Source organism: Coturnix japonica, chromosome 12, assembly GCF_054131305.1.
Source record: "Coturnix japonica strain WE chromosome 12, WE-NBRP24, whole genome shotgun sequence".
Classification (NCBI taxonomy): domain Eukaryota; kingdom Metazoa; phylum Chordata; class Aves; order Galliformes; family Phasianidae; genus Coturnix; species Coturnix japonica.
The window spans coordinates 4,075,584-4,098,779 of NC_140674.1; the positions used below are offsets into that span (position 1 = coordinate 4,075,584).

General features: G+C 44.6%; 1 protein-coding gene across 1 annotated transcript; it reads right to left on the minus strand.

Moving 5' to 3' along the window:
* Positions 1–1,448: 1,448 nt before the first annotated feature.
* EHHADH (enoyl-CoA hydratase and 3-hydroxyacyl CoA dehydrogenase) lies at positions 1,449–22,565 on the minus strand. Its single transcript, XM_015871171.2, has 7 exons — positions 22,462–22,565; positions 19,068–19,171; positions 18,192–18,364; positions 16,858–16,969; positions 16,529–16,633; positions 10,542–10,883; positions 1,449–3,839 (listed from the first exon to the last, which is right to left on the minus strand). The coding sequence occupies exons 1-7, from the start codon at positions 22,533–22,535 to the stop codon at positions 2,569–2,571; spliced, it is 2,181 nt and encodes a 726-aa protein (XP_015726657.2). The 5' UTR covers positions 22,536–22,565; the 3' UTR covers positions 1,449–2,568.
* Between the last annotated feature and the right edge of the window lie 631 nt (positions 22,566–23,196).

The window sequence follows — 23,196 nt, forward strand, 5'->3', positions numbered from 1 at the left end:
AAGGCTGGAGTGCCCTGTTCATTTTGAACACCTATAGGGCAGGGAGCTCTGTGCCTCCCTTTGAAGGCCCTGTGCTGCAGGGGATGCTGATCAAAGCCAAAGCAGTTCTCTCCTTTGCTGCGCTCCTATTCTTTCCCATCTCGCAAAACGCCTGTGGCTGAACAGCTAATGGAGGCATCTGCTGTACTGGTGGAGTTCACTGACTTAATTAAAGACATCTAACAGTTCCGCAGCTGCATGTGAGAGGATGGGGTACTTGGAGGGTTGGAACAGAATATCCTCAACAGTGCTGTGCAACAAGAGTGGGATCTGCAGCCAGACATCACATGTGAAAGAAGCAGAGCCCAAAGATGAGGGATGGACTAGAGCTGGCTCACAGCCCGGGTCTCAGTGCTGGATATCTTCAGTCTCGGCTTGAACTGATCTGGGTCAGATGTGTGACAAGCAAGCAGAGCCTGGGACACTGGGGTTAAAGCTCGGCCCGTGGGGCTGTGCTTCCCTCTGGACACACTTTGACCCTGCAGCAGAGGAGCAGTGGAGGGCCCAGGACTCCCATGTGCTCCTGCTGACTGCAGGGTCCTGCTCTCAGAGCCACAGCTGCACCCTGAGCTCTGGCAGTTTCACTTTGCTGGCTGGAACATGGCAATCAATGCTGTGCTGCTTTGGTCAATAGGAATGTACAGATTCTGTCAGTAGAGGCATTATGAGTGCCAATGGCCTCTGTTCTCAGTAATTTCCTCGAGGGGAGATGGGAAGGGGGCTGGGCATGTTGGATGTACGGAGGTGCTGTAGGTGAGATGTTTTGGCCACAAGGCTGATGCTGGCGGGGCTTGATACCCAGAAACTACCATCTCTCAGGCAGATAAAGGACATGCCCGCCCCTCCTCAGCCCACTCCCGCTGCAAGGGCAATGCCCTTCTCTAACCCATCTCTGGTACAAATGAACCCCATGGCAGGAGGCCCAGGAGAGGGTAGAGCACAGCACGTCCAGAGCTGTCCTGCCCAGTGACGTGACAGCCGCCAGCAGCAGCAGTGCTGTTGTGTAACATGTCACGCGGAGCCCACGCGCGTGGAAGCAGCGCTTCACCTTTGAGCAAATGCTGGATTGCACTCAGCTGTGACACGCAAGTGATGGGGGGGGGGAAATGCAGCAGTTTTCAGCACCTAAGAGTTATTGCTTTCTCTGGTGCTGGAGGAAAATCCTCCCTTGAACAAGGAAATAGGTTCTGGCTTCTGGAAGGTTTCCTGAACCCAGTTTTGCACTGGGGCAAGAGTGGAAAAAAGGCACAAGAAGCTACGTATAGAAAACAGTGGAATGCAACCACTTCCAGCATGAACTCCTTCACAAACAGGGAGTGTATTGAGTTCTGCCACATAGAGAAGCGATGGAGGTATAAAGAACAAACACATTTTCCATCTTCTGCTTTACGATACCCAATAATCCGTCGTTAGATAATCAAAATGGTTTTATTAAAATAGAAAGCAACAATTAGACATTCAGAGTAAATCTTCCTGAGGACACCAACCTAGAAGATAAATTCACTAGACGTGAGCAATAGGTGACTTTGCTCAAAGCATGGAAGAGCTCTGGCTCACTCCTGCTCTGCTCTCTGCTGGAAGTCTGCCCGCCCAGCTCTCGAGCCCTGCTCTTCTCAGCACGCCCTCTGTGCAAGGGAAAACCCGATAAGTGCCAGGCCAGGTTTCAGTCTGGTCAATTAGATCAATTAGGTAGCCACAGGCAGGCAAGATAGGGGGAGTGACAGCAAAGCAAAGTCGCACTTAAGAGATGCCAGAAGATGTTTCTGCCTGGACAAAGCCAGGTGGATGATAAAGGAGGATGGAGTCTGGATGCAGAATGCCAGTCATGAGCCAACAGCACAGTGCAGGTTAGTCAGGTTGATGCATATGTGGCTTTTGTGTCATTTATTAGAATCTTTTTCGGCAGCAGGGAGCAGGTGATAGTACCAGCCCTGCCCCCTGCTCTCTCTCCAAAGCTGCTCTCACCAATACCTTTGAATTTACCTCTGAAATGTGCCAACTCTTCCCCAGCAGTGTGAAGGGAGGAGGCTCCAACTGGCTGCATCTGGGACTGCCAAGTAATCTGGGGTGGAGGAAACTGCGCTGCAGGGAGAAGGAAGGTCTGAACAAACTGGAAAACAGACCTAGGCCAGGATCTGGTAGGTCCAGCTGATCCTGGGTGAATGGTGACCATCTTGCTCTCCCCTCCCACTGTGATTTGCTTTGAGGGCCAAGTGCTGTTCTGTCCCTTCTACAAAGAAAGACTGGAAGAGATGCACTGCTCTCAAGAATTAAGTGCAGAGGAGAATGAAATGCATTTATACACAGCAGTGTGCCAAGAAGGTGGGTGAAGCTGGTGGCAAGAGGCAAGGGTGGGTAATGGCAGTGGTTGCCTGCAGCAAGGTGAGACAGAGATCAGGCTCACCTTGGAAGGTAACTGACATTGTTTATCAGCCTGTAGCACTTTGGTTCTGATTGGAAAAGTGCAATTGCAGCAGCTGTTTCATGAGATCAACCTCCAAGGAATTTCTATAGCAGGTATCAGTGAAATCACAGCTTGTTGCTCTGCCTGTGTAGGTAGGACATCCAGTCATTGAGAGGAGGGTTCCCCATAGCCACCAACTTTTTCAGAAAGGCACTGGGACGTAGCTGGGGAACATCAGGGTGCATCTCAGAGTATTTTTGCAGCTTAGCCAGAATGTTAGGGAGCCCAACAGTGGAAGCGTAGAACATGGGGCCACCCCTGTGCTTTGGCCATCCATAACCATTGATATAAATTACATCAAGGTGTTCTGGGCCTGACGCTATTCCCTCTGCCAGGATGTCAAATCCTTCATTGATAAGAGCAAACAAGCACCGCTCCAGGATTTCCTCCTGGTCTATAAAGCGGGTCTTGATTTGATGGGTGTCCCTGTACTCAGACAGAAAGCTGTGAATCCATGGGTCTGGTTTGGATATCCTACCCCCAGCCTTCTCATACTGATACCAGCCTTTTCCAGTCTTCTGGCCAAACCTGCCTTTCTCACACAGAAGGTCAGGCAGTGGGCTGTAGCGATAACCACGCCGCTGGCGGGCGGGTGTTCCTGGAGCCAGTGAGGGCCCAGTAAGGCCCTGGTCCTTTCGAGACCTCCAGCCCACATCCAGCCCAGCAAGATCAGACATTCGGAAAGGCCCTATCTTAAATCCAAAATCTTCAAGAACCCGATCTACGTCTTCTGGTCTGCTTCCTTCCTCTAAAAGGAAAACTGCCTGTTGTGTATATGGAAACATCATTCGGTTCCCAACAAACCCAAAACAGTTCCCTACCACCACTCCAACTTTCTTCATCACTTTGGCTAGCTGCATGGCCGTGGCAATGGTGGTGGGGGATGTGTGACGGCCATAGATTATTTCTAATAGCCTCATCACATGAGCAGGGGAGAAGAAGTGTGTGCCAATGACTTGCTGTGGGCGGTTGGTGACAGAAGCTATTTCATCGATATTCAGGGCTGATGTGTTTGTACACAGAAAGGCCTCTGGCTTGCAGATTCTTGATAGCTTGTTGAATATTTCCTTCTTTAGTGCCATGTTCTCAAACACAGCTTCAATAACTAGATCTACATCCCTCAACACATCAAAGTCCACGGTGAACTGGAGTCGTGCAGGGTTATGGAAATCCAGGGTTTGGGCACCCTGCTCCATTTTCATAGCCTCACGTTCCAAAAGGAGCATCACGGCTTTTCTTCCTGTGTTCAGATACTCCAGATCCTGCTCCAGGCCTACCACAGGTATCTTGGCTTTAACCAGAGAAGTCACGATGCCTCGGCCCATTGTTCCAAGCCCTGGAGAGAAAAGTGAGATAGAATCAGAAACTACAAATAGAAAATGTTACAATCAGTCACTTGACAGCAGCACTTCCTTCAGTATTTCCAAGATAAAAAGCAGAAGCTTAAGCAAAATGCACAGGCAGAAAGAAAGAACTGAAGACTCAGAAAAAGGAAGGTTAAGTCTTTCAGGGAGCCTCAGTGTCTGAAGAGCAATAGCATAAAGGCAAACTGGTGTCTTCTCAAGGTTACAAAATACCAACGGGATTCACAGTGGTGTGTGTGGACCACATGAATTCATGTCTTGTCCTTGCAAAGTTTTATCCCTATGGAAACCAGCATCACTTAATAGTTAGAACTTGGGGAATGAAGACAGAAGACCAACACTATTTCTGGCAGCTTCATCCTGAGGACACCGGTGCCTCTCTGGTCCTTTTGAGATGGCCCCTCATGGGCACTCACAGATGAACACCTCTGCAAGCAAAGCCACCCCACACAGATATTTTGACACCAGAAAAGCTCAGACAGTTGGTTTCTTCCTCTTCCTTGCAAGCTTCTTGTTCGTCTCACCCTGCGTTTCATTGCGTAATCTTTGATGTGAACACAAATTCAGCTGCTCTTTCTTTAAGGCATCTCAGAAGAATCTGATCTCGACTTTCATGTCTCCTACATCACTCATCATCAGTTCAGGCATGGAACTGACACTGTGTTCTTACCCTGAACATCTTGCTTGCTGTTCACGCTTTGTATTGTACATCTCTGCCAACGGGGGGCAATCCAAGTCCTCTGATAAGGGCCATCCTAACTTTTAAGGATTACTAAAGATACAGCCTCCCTTGTCTAACCACACTCTTGTCCACAACCAATCACCCATTTAAGCTGTATTTTTTTTCCTCTGAGATCCACAAATGTGCTACGACCAGCCCACACCCTGAGAAATAACACTGCTGACATTACTGCCTTGATACTTTCCCTCCTTTTGAGCCCTTCCCCTGGCTCAGCCCTCTGTTACATTAAGTGAAGCTGCGTGCTTACACTCTCCTATGATACCCAGCCCACGCTACTTATTCTATTCTCCTACAATGGAGGCTTTGTGGACAGAGCTAATACAAACTAGTGAGAAAGCCAGCGCAATTTTACCAGCTTTAAAACTGCAAAGCACTCAAATGGGAGGATTATGAATATCCTAAAGAAAGGAACAACTATGCAAAGGCCAGGTCTGTTATAATTCTGTAAAAACGATTAATATTATTTTTTTAATCCTTGGTTTACAAATTAAATTCAGCTAAACAAATAAACCGAAACAAAGGGATTAACATTTTTGTCTAAAGCAGCTTTATAGAGAAGAGCTGAAATTATGTCATCAGTTAAACAAGTACCAACAATGAAGGTCAAATGAGGTAGTGTATTTTTCCTGCAAGCCACACAGCCTTGCTTCAATTCTGCCTATGCTAAACTCGTGTACACAGAAGTCATTTCAAACACTACCTGCTTAGCTTTAAGAACATATTTCTTATGGATATCACTATCTGGAAGCTTGCTTACAAACGATTTCACTGCCAAGCAAATGCTGAAGTTCCTTTATGGGAAATTAGATCTGTTACTTCATTATCAGATGCTGCTGAAAATTAATTTGAAAACAGAAGTCATATAACATGAATAATTTCTTAACAGTTAATTGTTCATGGTTTGCTGACTGAAAAGCAAACAAACACAAATACCTCCTCCCACTTTGCTTTGTTCTCAGAGGCGTGGATGTGGCAGCAGAGTGCAAGAGCCAGCTTTCTCCCTGTCTTTATCGAGCTACAAAGACTGCTTTCTTCTCAGAGTGGCAGCATCTCTCACCACCTCACGTATACCCACCAAGCCCAGCCCCATCTCCAGGGCTCCCTTTAGACAACATGGTGAAGGGCTTGCACTTCTGCATTTGGTTCTTTACGGTTTCCTCCTCAATTCACTCATTCCTTTCCAGGGTGGACACCAGGGGTTTCTCCTTAGAATCTCCAAGCTCTACTAAAAAGGTACCCCCACATTCTGGGCCTTAGTAACTCCCCTTCCTCTCAGCTTCAGTTTCACGACTGAAATCTCAGCAGTTCTCCCACAGTATGAACATGCTGTTTCCTCCTAAATCAAGACTCTTCCACGAGAAGTGATTTTCCAGCTCTCCATCCTGGTGGCAGTAGCTGATTCAGCAGTTTGTTTTCATTCACACGGAGTGTAAGTATTCCCATCTAGGTTTTACCATCCCTTGACAGACAGGCATACACGCCTGTAGTCCCACACTTTCTAGGCCACAGGAGTAGGTTTATAGATAAGACATGAGCTTGCCAAGCTTGTTTCTGACCTAGAAAAGCTGTCTCTCAACTTACTACATAACTCTTCAGTGGCCTGTATGAAATGATGTTTAATGAAGCTGGCAGAGAGAGTAATGAAAGCCCCAAGGGTTTTGTTACATTAGAGCTTGCACAGCATGACTCCCCTGGAAATATTTTCTAAAATTGGGCTATAAAACCAAGGAGAGATCTGGCTATTTAGCAGGGAAGAAGCATTTCTGAGGACTTCCCTTTCAATTTTATAGAGATTCATGATCATGGGGAAAAAAAATGGTGGGGAACCATTAGGTCTTGCATGTTTAGAAGGCTGCAGGAAGAAAGAGAATGGGAAATGTTGCATGCTCTGTTCATTCTGCATGGCTAACGGACAGAACTACTCCAGGACTTCTACTGTACATTTCATTTTCTTCCTCAACAGGGTCCTTAATGCCCCCAAATTATTACAAAAAGAAAACAACACCCAAACCCTAAATAATTGTCTTTCATTCAAGGAACTGCTTCCAGAGCTGTATTAGGAATGCCCAAAGTACACCAAAACTGAAATCCACTTCAGGAAAAGAACAGTGTCTTCCCCTCTTGCCTCTGGTCTTTCACTGTGCAGTGTAGATCTGACACAGACACAAAACTTTGCTTAAACTCACAAAAGTTAAGGCCAAACGTGGATATGGCAAATCAGTTTGTTGAGAAAGCTGATTGAATAGCTCTTGTTAATTACTGATCTATCACATGAGGTACTGAGAATATGAATAATTGTGCAAAATTAATTGAAGGATTTTAAAAACAAGTTTCAAAACCAACTCAGAATATGTATAAACTGGTGTAGAGTCACACACACCAGAGAAATACATATCAGTGGAAAATACTATATATACTGAATATACTGAACTATAGTGAGTATCTGAACTTGAAAATAACAGGAATTAGGAACAATACTTTATAGGTTGGTAAGAACATGCAAAGAAGGTCTCATTTCCCATGTTAAAAATAACAATGAGCATTTGGTGGTGGTGGACTGATTCTGACTGGAGCCACTTGTTTGTTTCTGGGCATTAATTTCAAGCAGAAGTAATGTGATGCTCAAGGCAAGCAGGGAGATATGGAAAGACCGCAGAAGGGATTGAGATGAACTCTTTTTCAAGGTGACGAGGAATGAGAGTAAGTGGAAAGAGATGGACACCAAGGGTCTGGAAGCAGAAGCAAATGAGGTAGGCTAAAGTCGGCCAAGGATGGGTAGGTCAAGAGCAGGTGGGAACTTGCACAGCTGGGTGCTACCTGCGTATCAGTCATTCAGTGAGCAAACTGCAGATAAGGGCAGCTGATGGGAGGCCAGGATTCACAGGAACAGTTGCCAAGTCATCAGCAATGCCATCTATCAAGCGTGCCTGCTAAAATGACACTTAATCCCTGATGTTGAATATACATTAAGACTCGGTGCCAGCTCCCTCTAACAAGTCCTGCTAATATTAGATTGACACCGAGACCACAAGGCAGGGATTCCCCAGCATTCATGACACTGCTTCCATCCCCTAGAGGTCTTCTGTGCTGACAGAAGAGGCAATGAAGAAGGAAGAAGTCACAGTGGTCTGCTCAGTGGCTTCACATTTTGCAGTGATAACAGAAGAACCAGCATACTGCAAGGGCTTTAGTGTGGGAAACAGCACTGCCTATTGGAAAAATGAGGCTTGCAAACGAATGCAAAAATCCTGCTCTGAGCGACTTCCTCTCTCCAGTGAAAATAGAGAGACCCTGGGTAACCTATTGACACTCAGTACTTTTAAAAGGATGGTCAGCCCTATTTTAAAAGTTGTCAGTCCCTCAAAAATCATCCCCAAGATTTTTATTTTTGTCACTACAAGAACGTGCTAAAGATCAAGAATGTGGAACTATGACACTGCACAGCATGGTACTGGCTGGAGAATGACTTCTTGTTATGTGAGCCTGAGAGACGAAAACACAATTGTGATGACACCCATCTCCAAAAGGCTTTCATTTCATGTATTCAAGGCAGGTGAACTGTTAGGTCACAGCCTGAACTGGTGATTGAGCACCTGGTGAAGGGGTGCACCAGCACTGGGAACACAGGTGCAAGTAATTCACCCATGATACCAGAATCCCACTTAAGGGCTGGAAGCCATAAGGGAAACACCTCTGCTTGGAGACTGCTTTCTTCTGGGTGTTTTCTAGTGAGCCCTTATCTTCAGACTGGGGTAAGCTATTCTTTTCTTATTTTTGGATTGTGGCTAATACTTTTCTTAGGTTATCCAGAACTCACCAGGGGCAACTATATGCCTCTATTTCATACTATACAGCCAGGAAGAGAGACGTCCTTCTGCAGGATAAAGCCTAGTGGGATGGCAGAAAAAAGTAAATGATGGAAAGCAATGACATTTAGCATGGTATACAATTGAGAATTAAAAGGAGGTGATCAATAATCTCTAAAATAGCTGCTGCTTATCACACCAAGCATAAGGTCTTACACTTAGTACAAATAAATCAAGCTATAATAGTTGGCTATGGGAGCTGTGTTGATAGAAGTGATTTAAAGAAAGAATTAAGAGTTTCGAAAGGTGTCAGGGCCTTGAGTGCATTCATAAGTTTTAATTACCTTGACCAGCTACATCTCAAACCTCCACCCCATGTCCACTGCCTTTGGCCTCAGAGACCAAACTAAGCTCAGCTGTGGACCTTTAATCCCTTCCTGAGCTATATAAGAAGAATGCTTGCCTTTGGCTATGACCACTGCTGATCCAGACCTCAACATGCTGACTGGTTTCTAAACTTTACCTTGTGCTTGCTTTATTATGACTGTTTTGTTTTAACAACTGGATGTCTAGTAGATTCTGGCTGTGATTTCTGTGCCTGCTCTGACTGCCTTGCTCAGGTACTTTAAATAACTGATACACCAGAGGGCTGTGCTGCCATCCAGAGGGAGAAGTGGGCTGGCAGGAACATCATGAAGCACAACAAGAGGAAATGCATAATGCTGTACCTGGGGATTTGATGCCACAGTATGTTCTGGGGGGCTGACTGGTTGGAAAGCTCTCGTCGTAGTCCTGGAGGTGGCCCTGTCTGAGCACGGGTGTTGGACAGAATGACTTCTAACGAACCCTTCCAACTTGTGGCTCTCTGATGCCTTACTGCCTTCCTCCCCATCCTTCAGGGAGAAGCCAACTCTTGCTTCTTATTTACAGCACCAAATTAAGCTGATCAGATGTTCTGAATGGCCCTTCTGGCTATATTCTTACTGCTATTAGAGTTTTTCAACTGTGCTATTTATTGTAGCATGATTAATCAGTACATAACAAAGAATATCTGTCCTAATGTTGACTCTGGTCACCTGATCATTCCTACAAAAGTTCAGCACGAGCTCTTTCTGCTAGAGAGTATACTGCAGGACTGTCCTGTTTGGGGTTGCATGAACCTATGCAGTAGTTTGGCAATAATTCCTGCCTTATTACCTGAATGACACAAAGGTCACAGATCTTCCTCACAAGGCTTGTGGACCAAGATTTAAGAAAACCTCTTCATGATAAATACAGTATGGATTAATTCAGGGAAGCTAATGAAAAGAAGGGAACTTTCAAAGGGAACTAAAAGAAAGTGTTTTTTATGGCCTGAGATGGATTTCCAGTGGGCTCCTATTTCAGAGTATAGGAAGACTGAAAACTACCCAGGATAGAGCAATGTTGGTTTGGTGAGCTTCCTCTGAAACAGAATGGATGTTTTCCAAGCGCTCCATTACTCATCTAACCATTTTTTGAGTGCTACTATCAACAGGCAGAGCTGAAAGATGCTTTTTTTTTTTTTTTTTTTAATAATAAATCTCAGCAGTGCATCAAAGGTTTTATTTAAATTGCTCTCATAAAAAATTAATGAAGGCATTATCTTGCTGGGCTACAAAATGGCAAGAGTGGATCCCAGTGAGATGAAATCTTCTTAAAAATACAGCTGTCAAAACATTTTTGTTTTAATATATCCCTGAGTGACTCTATGCATGCTACACTTTCAGTGTAGAACTAGACTGAGAGGAGAACTTCAAGCAAACCTGCTTACAACGTGGCATAAAGCTAGGATTCAACACAACAGCTCTTCCAAGGGAAGAGAATACATGTGGCCCACAGATGAAGCTCACTCTGGATTGAAAGCACAGCATCATTATTAAGAAACGGGTGGGATTAAATAGCAATAGTAGCACTTAACTTACCATTTGATCCTCTGAGCTTACTTATACAGTGGTGACTTCTTTTATGTCATCCATGGGCCTGGAATATGCATGTCCTGTGAATTCTACTTAGCCTTTCTGCCATGAATAAAGCATCATCTTGCTCTCTGAAAGGAGCTCTGACATTAACTGTACAGTCAGGAAGTGAAATGGCTTTTCACTTACCTATCACAGCTGCTTTGCGGATGGGCTGAGGTGAAGCACTTTTCCATGAAGCTCCATTGGGTGTTGTCCACTTCTCTACTGCTCTCTCCGCAAAGAAAGCATACTGCAGTGCTTTGGCCTGGCCTGAAGTCAGCAGGATGTTAAACAGCTCTCTCTCCTTACGAACTCCATCTGCAAATGGCAGCTCTGTAGCAGCTTTGATTGCTTGGAAGCACAGCTCTGGTGCCAGGCACCCTTGGGCCCGTTTCTTCACCTTCATAAGAGCGTCACTGAGAAATGCTTCCATGTTGGGCAATCTGGGGACTGGCCTCAGGCTGAGCCTGCGGTGTCCCAAGGGCTGACCTGTGGGTAGAAAAATGGAGTAAGGAAACAAAACATCTACATTTCCAGGAGAACTGTGGATCTTCACCTGTTTCTACATAGAATAGGATTGCATTATACCTTTCCCCCTCCTCCTGCTAAACCTACTGCACTACTAGGACTTGCATAGCACAATGATCTGGGTCTAGTATTAAAGTGTCTGTCATTTCCCTTTAGCATTATTTGTTCTGACAGTGACAATTTTAAGACCCTTCTTCCCAGAATTCAATGAACTTAGATTTCAATTTCAAAGACATAATTCTCTCCTCTTCTCAGCTAAAGAGTGGCTTGACTTCTCCAGTTCTAATTCCTCTGTCCCAGGTGTCACATTCATAAGGCTATTTTTTCCTATATGTTTCAATACTGAAGTTTTCCCTCAGTATTGCTTAGTACTCATTGCTAGCCAGATGCATTCTAGCCAGGGTCCTGACCCAGGCATTTATATGAATAACTGAGAAATACACCCTGATTTCAATTCTTCCCTAACAGCAGGATTCCCTCCATTCCCTGTGGGACTAGCCAAGAGGATGGCTCACACAGCATGGGTTGGGGAGCAAATGAATAACAAGGAAGAGTTCAAGCTTCTGTGTCAGCAAGGGGTGAATCAAGCAGCCACACAAATACACAAGCCTCATTACAGACAGAGGTTGCTATGGTAATACCTAGAAAGGATTTTTAATTGAGAGAAGTTAGTTACATTACAGACACTGAAATTCTCTCTGTCCTCTTCAGAATTATGAACCTTAGTGTCTGCTGGGAGATCCATGATCTGCCCATATTCAGGGTACTCATTATATTCTTAATGGCAGCTTGTCTCAGTAAACAAACATGGTGGAACAAGACTTAACTCAGGATGCGTCTCCTCAATCCTATGTCTCTTAAGTCAAACAGACATGATGAGTTAGTACTCATTTCCTGAAACAAAGCTCTTCAGAGCTCAGGCTTTTTAATTAAGGTCTCTGTAGAATAGACAGAGTAACACTAAGTAACTTCCCTTGTAAAGTAAACTGAAAGTAATGTTTCCTCATTGGCAGATCCAACCTATGTTCACTGTCAGTACTGCAGGTTTTTAGTGAAGATGATGTTTGTTTATTTTTGAATCCTCTGTTTTCCCAAAGTGCACGTTTCTAACATAAGAACACTCTTTATGCAGGTATGTTGATCTTTTCTGAGAAGGAAACCCTGGCTTTATCCCAGAAAGCAAATCTGATGACTGGAAGGCCACTGAGAACTGAGCAGATTGAGACTTCATGCATCTCTGCCGTGGGGATGAGACTGCTGGGAAACTTTAAGCATGGTCTTCAGGTAAAGTAGTACTTGTAAGCAAAAATATTGAGGGAGGACATGAGATAATACAGGATCTTGAGGAGAGTACCTGAAACTCTATTTAGCAAAGTATTTCTGTAGTACCGGCATGCAGTGTTTTTTTTATGAAGAGAAAAGAATGATGTGAATCTGAACGTGCAGGATTTATAAGCTATATACCTATATATAGGTATATGTATAAGCTATATACCTATATATTATATAAAAGCTATATACCTATATGTATATATGTATATATATATATATATACACACATACACACACACCTATATATAGGTATATAGCTCGATTTCTGAAATCAAAGTAACAGGAACATGATGAACAGCATCAGATATCATGATACAGGAAAAAGTGGTATCTATGTACAAGACCTAGCACAGATACCTACTTAGGTTTTATTAGAGTTTGTAGTCCAAGTGGCAGGAAGGATGGATCGAATTCACAAAACCTCTATCAGAAAAATCTACTGCGTTGAACTGTTTGTGCATGTCTAGGGAGTGAAGCTGAAAGTGGTCTCCTGCTTCTCAGGCTAGCAGTGGTTTCATGTCAGCTAGAGATGAGTATGGCTCCTATCAGATTTTATTATCCTTTGGTTGTCTCAAAGGAGCACTTTATTACACCTTCTGTCTATGGAAGATATTAGCCAGAATGGTATGCCCTTAAGAGAGCTTCAAATATCTGTATGGAGTACCTCTTCCCAGAGATGGACTAAAGGCCCTTGCAACTGTAAGTGAAAGTTTTTCTCCAGCAGTCTGCATTTAAGGCACGCAATTACTACATGAGCAGTAATGTTACTCCTGTGGATTTCATGAGCCTCAGAAGAAACACCTGCATCCCACGCAGTTACTGCTATTGGTCTACAGTCAAACTCATAATCCTCTTTCCATGTGGAGTTCAGTACCAGTGGGGTCTGAACTAATCTAAATTGAACTGATGGTGCTTGGCTCTTTGATGCAAGCCATGGGTACTTTTGTGCCCTGAAGAAGATAAAGGAAGAAAATAAAGCAAGGGATGACTATAAAAGGAGAGCTCTGAAGAAGTCTGCCATGCAGAGGATCAGCTGCCATTTTCTCCTCCTGCCCAGGAAGGCCAGCAGAGGTGGGCAGTAAAAGCTGCAAACAATTGCAGTAATTTTTCAATTTTGTGATGCCATCAGGTGGACAAATCATGCAATGCAGCTTTGAATTAGTACAGCAATTATCAAACACGTTTAATGAAAGAACACTCTTCTAGTCTCCAAGGACGTAGCTCCTATCTGTTCCTCTTTAGAAGATGAAAATGCTTTCATTTGCTTAGAGGCCATTTATCCTGAAGGAAGGGAACACACACTTGCTTCTTAGAATGTTCTTGCCTAAAAGTAAGAGACCTTAATTGTCTTAGTATACTCCTGCAGGTATTGATTCAGAGCTGTTCAGAAGGTATCCATTCTTAGCAATATTCCATAAAAAATGTATGGATGAAGATGCATCCCAGCATAACTACCATAAAGGTAGTTCTGCCACCTACGTATAGAAACAAAGACTGCTGCTTCAGTACAGCCACTCATCTGAGGCTGGTTTCTCGCTGTGAGATGCTGCAGCTCCAACACTGAGAAAGCTACAAAGGAATTACCTTAATTGGTTCCCTGAGATGGATCCTGCAGTTTAGACCTTGCAGGCTAAGAGCAGGAATTCCAATGGTGACAATGAGCTATTTCTGTAAGAAGCCAGCAGTTGTTAACCTCAATTTTAAAAAACAACAACAAAAGCCCTCAGAAATGAAATGCTGCACTCCATATAAAGTGCACTTTTGTTACGACATTATGTAATTCCACTTCTGTTTTTAAGATTGCCTAAAACATGTTCAGTGAAAGCATAATTCACTGTGAACAAAAACCAGGCCAGCTACACGAGACTGTCACATCTCTTTTGCAGCCCCAAGTTAGTGACTGAGGTACAGAACTGAAAGTGTTGGCTTACTGTTGTATGGCAGAAGAATTTTAAGGTTAGGCAAAGGCTGAAGCCAGGAATGACTCATGAGGAATATGTGGACTCTGGGTACCTCATTCTATCAGCTTGATCAGGTCATCAGAGGCTAATGACGTTCTGTAAAGACTAAAGATGAATTCTCTGAGTAGGAGAGACATAAAAGTGAACTGTGTCTGCAGTGCTTTCACTGTTAAAGCACACACTGCCAGTAAAGCAGTTGGAGAAAGTCTGAAAGTGTGTTTTTGGAAGTCCTGTTGGAGCTGGCATATAGTGTAATGTGAAAAACCTTCAGCAGTACTACTCAGTTGTCACTGGTGCAAGGAAAGCTACTGAAAGTAATGACCACGACTGGAACAGACAGGTTACTTACTGGATATCCAGCTAGGATCTTTGTATGCTTATATAGTTCTCAACTTTTCTTGCTAGTGGCATTTTCCTAGGGAAGTGAAGCTACAGAACATGGATTTGTGAGTCATGGTAGTAGATGTAAGTTCCAGAAAGCAAGTTATACTGAGGCATAGTGCATTCAGGGTTTTATTCCTGAGGTTCTCATCTAAAGTCAAGCTGGGACCTTGACAGGCTGGAAAGCTGGGCTCGGGTGAACCTAATGAGGTTCAACACGGCAAAGTGCAAGGTTTTGCACTTGGGCCGGAAGAACCCCAAGCACCTGTACAGGCTGGGAGGAGTTGTCCTTGAGAGCAGCTCGGCTGAAAAAGACCTAGGGGTCCTGATAGATGAGAAACTTAACATGAGCCAGCAGTGCGCTCTGGCAGCCAGGAAAGCAAACGGGATCCTGGGCTCCATCAGGAGAGGGGTGGTCAGCAGGGATAGGGAGGTGATCGTCCCTCTCTACTCTGCTCTTGTGAGGCCCCATCTGGAGTACTGTGTCCAGGTGTGGAGTCCTCAGTACAAAAAAGATATGGAGATTTTGGAAAGGGTCCAGAGGAGGGCCACAAAGATGATCAGGGGGCTGGAGCACCTCCCCTACGAGGACAGGCTGAGGGAGTTGGGTTTGTTCAGCCTGGAGAAGAGAAGGTTGCGAGGTGACCTCATTGCAGCCTTTCAATACCTGAAGGGAACTTACTCCCAGGAGGGGAGTAAACTCTTCGAAAGGGCTGATAATAGCAGGACTAGAGGAAATGGTTTTAAGTTGAGGGGGGGAAGATTTAGGTTGGATGTTAGGGGAAAGTTCTTTACTAGAAGGGTGGTTAGGTCCTGGAACAGGCTGCCCAGTGAGGTTGTGGATGCCCCGTCCTTGGAGGTGTTCAAGACCAGGTTGGACGGGGCCCTGGGCAACCTGATCTAGTAAATGTGTATGTTTGGTGGCCCTGCTAGGCAGGGGGGTTGGAGCTACATGATCCTTGAGGTCCCTTCCAACCCGGGTGATTCTGTGATTCTGTGATTCTGTGATTCTGTGATTTTTGCAATTCTCATTTGCTGCACCATGCCTCTCACAGAAGAAATAAGCTTACAAACGCTTAAAATTCACCCAGTTTCACATAGCATTTGTTGAAATACTGCTTCTGCCACCAGTATTGGTGTAGATCTTACGCAAGGTGTCATTCATAATCCAGAGAGTACACTAAAGGGAAGACTTTGAGTTAATTTGTCTAGGAAAGAAGCAGTGTTGTTTTCCTTCTTCCTTGTGCGCATCTTGTGAAAGGATTCTACATCTAATTCTGACTGTGGACAATGGTCCATCTGCAAAGATATGGGGAAAATGTTCTGTTTTCTCTCAAGGTGATATTTTTCAGGCTGGTCTGTGAACAATTCTCTTTCTGTGCTAAATCCTGTGAATTTGATTTTGTTACTTCTAAGGTGGTGAAATCTTCCTGCATGTCTCCCACATCTCCATAGTCCATTTTCTCATGAAGCAGCTAAAAAATACCAGTTACTCGTGGATCAGAGTTCAGCTGAGGATGTGCCAGTCCCTCCACTAGAGGGAGAACGTTGTTTTCGATTAGCTGTTATCGATGGCACAACCAGACTACATACAATTCCAGCTATCATCCAAAACTATGTATAGAAACAGCACATAGTCTCTAAAATCAGTTGAGTGCAGTAGTCCAGAAAAACATGGATATAAAATTATAGAAGCATGAGGACTCTGTATTTTTTTTCCCCCCACTTAATCCTCAACCAAATTTCTGCAGCTCTTCAGCATCTGAGATTTTTAACTTTCACTTAACAGAAAACAAATCCTGCTGTTAATTCCATTTCGTATGGATGCCAAAACCCAATGAATGGACTGTGAAGGCTGGAACACGCTAATGGGCTTTGTTCTAATTCTCTTCAGCCTCACCAATTATTTCTTGGCATTGCTACAATTCTCACCAATCAACTTGGTTGCCAAACGGATTGCTGCTTCAACTGTGTTCTCTTCCACAACTTCATCAACCAAGCCCAGCTTCAGTGCTTCAGTTGCAGGAACGTGTCTTCCTGTGATGAAGAGAGAAATAAGGCGATTACAGCTGGGGTGTTGCATGTGACTTCACTCTTTCTTTTTTTTTTTTTTGATCTGATCAATCTATCCTTAGAAGAACCAAGCTGAATTTCAACTCAAGCAGCCATGTCCTTACAAACAAACATTAGGCTTCATTAGACAAAAGCAACGGCATGACCCACTGTTATCCTTATATACAGAGCAAGGCACAGCACTTTACCTGTAGTAATTATATCCAGAGCAGCAGGAATCCCAATCAGTCTGGGGAGCCGCTGAGTGCCTTCAGCACCTGGAAGTAACCCAATTGTGACTTCTGGTAAACCCATCCGTGCCTAAATCGGAGACAAATTCAACAACAAATCCGATTAACAAGACTAACAATTAGGAACTGAGCAGAACAAAACAATCAGACTTGATTCTTTAGGAATCCTTGAAAAACTACTACATAAAACCCTCATTTCTGCTTTTTACTGTGTGAGAGGTTTAACCCAGAAGCCCACTCAACTTTTTCAAGAGCTTATGTACAGGGGCAGAAGAGATATGATCCATCAGTGGATGTATGAGTACTAGCACAATGCTGGAGGAGATTGATGGACACAACAGCATCACTCTAGACCACAACATGTGCAAACCAATGCTTCCAGCTGCACAGCTCAAGAAGACAAACAATTGTCAGCATCTCCATGACCTGCTGTCTCCTTTCCTTATATATGAGAAATATATTGTAGGGAAACACTTGCATACTGAACACTTCACTATCCTTCAAAAACGCTCAGGTACTTCTTGATGCACTTGAGATTTACTAAAGTTATGGTAAAGAAGCCAGTAACAGCTCCTATCTTAATTTCAATATTTATTCAGCTTGTTTATTTATTTATTTTAATTGTACATTTCTAATTGAGCTCTTAAGAGATGTGGGGTTATTTTAAGACCGCTACTTCAGGCACCTATCTTAGATCACATGCAGGGTATATAAAGTGTCTCTTCATTGTGTTACAGCAACCCACGTTGTCAGGGAGAAAGTGATTTGCTCTGATAAAGTGAGGAGATGCTCCTGTCAGGGAAGAGTCTCTGTAAGGAGATGAGGTGCTGCTAAAAGACAGCTGGGCAATCCTGAAGGAAGGGATTTGAGAGAAACAAAAAAAAGATGATTTTGAAAGACTTAAATGGGGAGGAGGGGAAGCTGTCTGTTGGTTAGAGTGCACCCTGAGGAAACAGCCCAAGAGGAATCAAATTGTAAGTGCTCTGTTTCACCTTTGTAAGTTCACCAATTGTAAGTGCTGAGTTTCACCTATTGAAACTAGGCCACTTGCAGAAAGAAATGCTAAATTCGCATGGCTGGGGACGAAAATAAGAGGAAATCATACTGCATGAGCCAGCTCCCCAGAATTCTGATAATGACTACTGAGAATGAGTGCAAATTAACACTCAGTTTCTGAAGTTTCTAATTAGAAAAGACACACTGCTCAGCTGCTCTTCAGGAGCAGCCTCCCGCTCTTTACATGGCCACAGGCTCCAGATGTTCCCACCAACTTCTCTACTTCATGGTGTTACCTGCACGTGTGCTATACGATAGTGACAGCCAAGTGCCACCTCCAGGCCTCCCCCTAAGGCGATCCCTTCAATGGCAGCCACAACAGGCTTCTCGCTCCTTTCTATGAGAGAAATTATGGGGCCCAAGCCAAGACCCTGCTTCTTTGGAGAAGAAAATACCCGAATATCAGCGCCTGTGGAAGCACAAAGATGAAAAGGAATTAGTGGAGGAGGCAGTGAGTGGAATGACTCTTCCCTCGGTGCCATTAAACGTCACCACTCATGGATGACTGAGGTCTGAAAGAACACACTGCTGGCATATTAACTGGCAATGATCTCTTGAGACCAGCTGCAAGAAACCCAGGCTCCTTAAGCCTATTCAGAGTACTAAAGGGATGGCAAAATAGAAGAGTACAAAACTGTAATGATCATGCAATTACGACAGTAATTTGCAAGGATACTTGCTTAAAAAAAATAAAAGAAATTTCGTTTGGAGAAGCTGAATTGCTATTTACAGGTAATGTCAAACTCCACAGAAATCTGTTAACTTCACAGATCTCTACAACTGGAGATCTGTTACAACTGCCCCATCCCAAGATGGGTCTATATAATTGGCTAATTCTTGGTCCTGAGATTTTATACAATGTCATGAGACACCAGCATATCAGGAAGATAGAAAGATAAGAAGTTGTTCCCTGTTTCAGCATGAATCTACTGGCTTATTTCTGGCCTGGACAGTCCAATCTGTGATGTGTCCTACATCAGTCTGAGACAGCAGAAAAGGTTCACTGTTTTGCAGCCATTTTCAGCCACATCAGAATCTGTGGCATTTTGTTATTAGTGTTACATGGCAGAGTTCTTCCTCTTTTTCTTATACTGTTTGAAGGTATGTCTTACCTGCACTGAACTTCCCATTTTCACCACAAATTGTAACAGCTTTCACTGAAGGATCTGCATCTGCTCTTTTCAGTCCATCCTCTAATGCCTGGAGAACTGTCAAACTGAAATAAATAAGAGATTCAGTGACTAACAACCAACAATTTTACTTTTCCACCAACACAAAGCGGCTCAGTGAAAATAAGCAGTGAATCCATGTATGTCTGTCCTCTGCTTTGTGTTCTGCCATACCCTCTCTGGTTGAATCTTTGTTAGTCTCCCTCTCACTTCAAGAGCAAGTGCCAAAATCCAACAAGCTTATCACTGCTCACCTCTGCCAAGAGGGGAAAAAAGCCTGCAATGGGATTTTGAGCAATTATGAAATTATTGATTTGAAAATATTGTGTAGAAAAAGACACATAATTCTGTCATAGGAAGCAATCCAATGTTTCTGTGCTTACATTAGCCGTATGATCAGCAGCTGCAAAATAGCAATAGAAAGAGTCTGGTTCAGATGGTTCTGGATTTTCCATAGGAAATGACTTAGAAGCCCTTAGTTTCATAGCACTTACAGCAACACCCTCCTGCCAGAAGAAAGATTTGTCATCCAAGCTGCCCGTGTTATCTGTATTAATACGACACAATTGGTTTTGCCACATTAAACTCTACTTGCAAAAATATTTCTTCTCCCTTCATTATAGCTTTCTGCCAGGGAGAATTTCTTGTGGGATAAAGAGGAGGAATCATCACCCAGATTTGAGGCAGCTGCTTGTTCTCCTGCCCTGGAGCAATGTTCCTACCCCAGGACGTGTCCCAGCCCAGTGTGAGCTGCATGGCATGCAACGCACATGCTGTAAGTGATACTAAGAGATGTCATTTTCCATGAAGGAAATCATAGTAAAATGTATGACAGTAGAACTGTAAAAATCCTCAAGAGTATCACAACTTCAAACAGCCAGAGCATGAAAGAGACAAAAAGTCACCCTCGTTTGCATAACTATTTCATTACTGCACGACAGCATCATTCGTTTAACAGTAACAATGAGAAATTCACTGCTATGTATTCGGCTCTGCCATGTGTACTGTTTTGACTGCAAGAAAAGCCATCCTGATGGGGTGCTTCAGTGCTATGTATCTCAGCAGCATTCTGGGTGGGTACAACGTGCCCCCCAGCACAGACTGTTGTTGGGGCTGACCACATCAGGTTATTTCTCCCTTGCACAAAACTCTACCCATCGGTAACAAGGGTTTGTAACAAGGCTTCAAATTATTATTATTATTATTTTGCAAGGATTTGCAAACACAGATTTAAAGATAAATGAAAGTAGCTTAAGGGAATCCTGAAAATTAACTCAGCCAGGCTGCAATCTAACAATAGAAAATGCTTTTAGTGCATCGTGCAGGTCTGTTCCCTTCCCTTTGTATTTCCCCCCAACATTCAAAGCATCCACAGTCACTGCATGAGGGATGGTCTGGTATGTATCTACATACCCTCATTTAGCATCCCTTACAGACCTGCTGCTCATGAATTTGTCTAATCCTTGATCCAGCCAACCCATCTGCCTCCACGGGCTCCTGTTGCATCAAGCTTTGTATGATCTCTTTGAAAACAATCTCCTAGCAGTGTAATCAAACGTCCCTACATCAGCTACTGAAGGATTTTGTAATCAAAAATAGACAAATTGATTTACCTTCTTTGGGATTTCATAAACCTCACCCTTATTCTCCCACAGCCTTTCCCCTCCAACCTGATGACTCTCAACCTCTTCACCATGCTTTCTTAGTGCATTGCTCTGGCCTTTCAGTTCTGGTTGTCCCCTTCCAGATTGTCCCTGTGTCCTTCTGCAAATGCATAGTCCGGAACTACAGGCAGTACTTCAGAAGTCCTTTAGTGTTTTGTTTTTTTATCATAGAGGAATGGTGCTCTCTCTTTTGTTCCGTTCTCAGCATATGTGCTGGGTTCTTTGGGCTGTCCAAGCACACTGAGCTGGTGATCTCAAAGATCTCTCAGCGGTAAAGATCCCTTTCCTGAACTGTAACTGACAGAGTTCTTTTTTTTCTCCTGCTTTTTCCCCCTATTGTTTTTAGCAAGCAAGTTTGGTTCATGCCAGCTCTGTTGGTGGAGAGATGGATTAGCTTGAAGAGAGGTTGTGTGGAAACCAAATTTGCTGCCAGCCTCACAAGTCAGCAAATATTCCTCAGGAAAGCACCGCCTGGGAGGTACCTGCACAGCAGCAGATGCTGTCAGACAGCAAAAAGCAAATTTCTACCCACGAGTGGCTTCTAAAGTGCTAATGGTTGGTGCGATGGAGAGGGAGCTGGGCAAACGGTGCCGAGTATCACATCTAATGGGGAGAAAGAGGTGAGGCTGCAGCACAGCAGAGCAGGAAAAGCACATCAGCCTTTTAAAAGGCATCTGTGCCTGCTGTGAAATTAAATTGTCAGGACTGCAGGACACAGCTCCTGTCTGTAACTTTCCCTGCCTCCTATCACCTACATAAACAGACGTCTCAAGCAGCAATCACAAAACTGCTCCCCTGCAGACAGAGTAACTAAAATATGCAAGAGCAGAAAGTACATACAAGGATCACAGAGTGTCCTCTACCTTCCCTTGCTATAGCCAGGTCTCAGCTCAAAGGTCTTTCTGTGCTTTCAAACATTGCAGTGAAGGAGTGAGGGCTGGCAGCTGGAGCAATGCACCTTGTGTTCCCCATTCATGCTCATCCATTCCCCTCAGCTTTTTTTTAACCAACTTTCTGCTCTAGAAGCTGTGTGTGTCTGCAGTGGATGTTTTGCCTCTTGAGTACAGATGGAAAGGTGGAAAAGTCCAACTTCAGGGGCTCTGCTTGGCTGCCTGTCCCCAGCTGGTCTGAGATCACCTTCTTCACCAGATGTAGCATTGGGAGGTCAATGCCTTACTCGTTTCTAAAGGCACATGAGCAGCCTGCACTCTGACACTGGGGCTGGATATCGGTGCCTCCTGCTGAGCCGTGCCCTCTGCTCACAGAGCTCTTTGCCCCAACCCCTGTGCGCACTTGGAAGCAGAGCTATCAGCCAACGTGAGAAGCAGCAAATCGTGGAGGGAAAGCCGATTTCCACCTAAATGCACAGGAGGTGGGGAGTGGAAGAGCTGAGCTAACGCTGCGACTGACAGAGATTCCAAGGGAGATGGCAGAAAGCACATAGCCATGAACCTGGCGTAAAAAAAAACACCCTTTAAACATTATAGCAAGGAGCACAAATCCCGAAGGAGCTCGGCGCGGTGATAGCAAAGCGATATCTAAGCTCTAAGCCTCGTGTTGTCGCTCTGCAGGGCCACAGCCGCACCCAGCCCGTGTGGAGAAAGCCCCGAGTCCCTCTAACCGAGCAGGGGGCCGGGCTCGCCGCACGTAATGGCGGGCGGTGCCTCCTTTACCTCAGCGCGTTGACCGGCGGGTTGCGGAGCCGAATGACGGCCACGGCCGCGGCTCCCCTCGCGTACTGCGCCATGCCGAGCGCTGCCGCTGTCCCCTCGCTTCTGCCCGGCGCCCGGCCTACAGCGCGGCCTGCACAGGCGGGGCGGGGCGGAACGCGACAGGGCACGGCACCCTGCGGGGTCACTGTGTGATCCGTGTGTTTGAATATAAACCTTACAGCAGGAGGTTTAGGTTGGATATAAGGGGAAAGTCTCGTGCTAAAAGAGTAGTGAAGCCCTGGCACAGGTTCCCAGGGTGCTGCCCAGTCTCTGGAGATGCCCAAGGTCATCTGGGTGGGCTCCCAATGGAGCTGTAGGCTTAATCCACAGTGTAGTTTAACCTAAATAGCTTGCTGTGGAAAGCTAGCTTATTTAGGGATTTTTTAATGTATCTCTAATCTCTCTTTTATAGGTCCTGGCCAAGTCAGCCACTTGGTATAATGAGGTCCTCCATCATAGAACATCCGGAGTTGGAAGGGACCCACAAGGTCTTTTAAGAGAATCTCGGAAATCAGCGTGTCTGTCTAGCCTGCCTTTTAGCAGATTGTTTAGGAGATTGTTAGCTAACAACATGTGTGTGAATGGGAGAGGTGCTTGAGGTCTCATGACCTCTCTCCAAGCACATGGAGGTGCTGTACCCAAATGTATTATAAGGGATGTGCTGTTGTTCTGTTGGGGTGCATGGTGAGGGGTCTG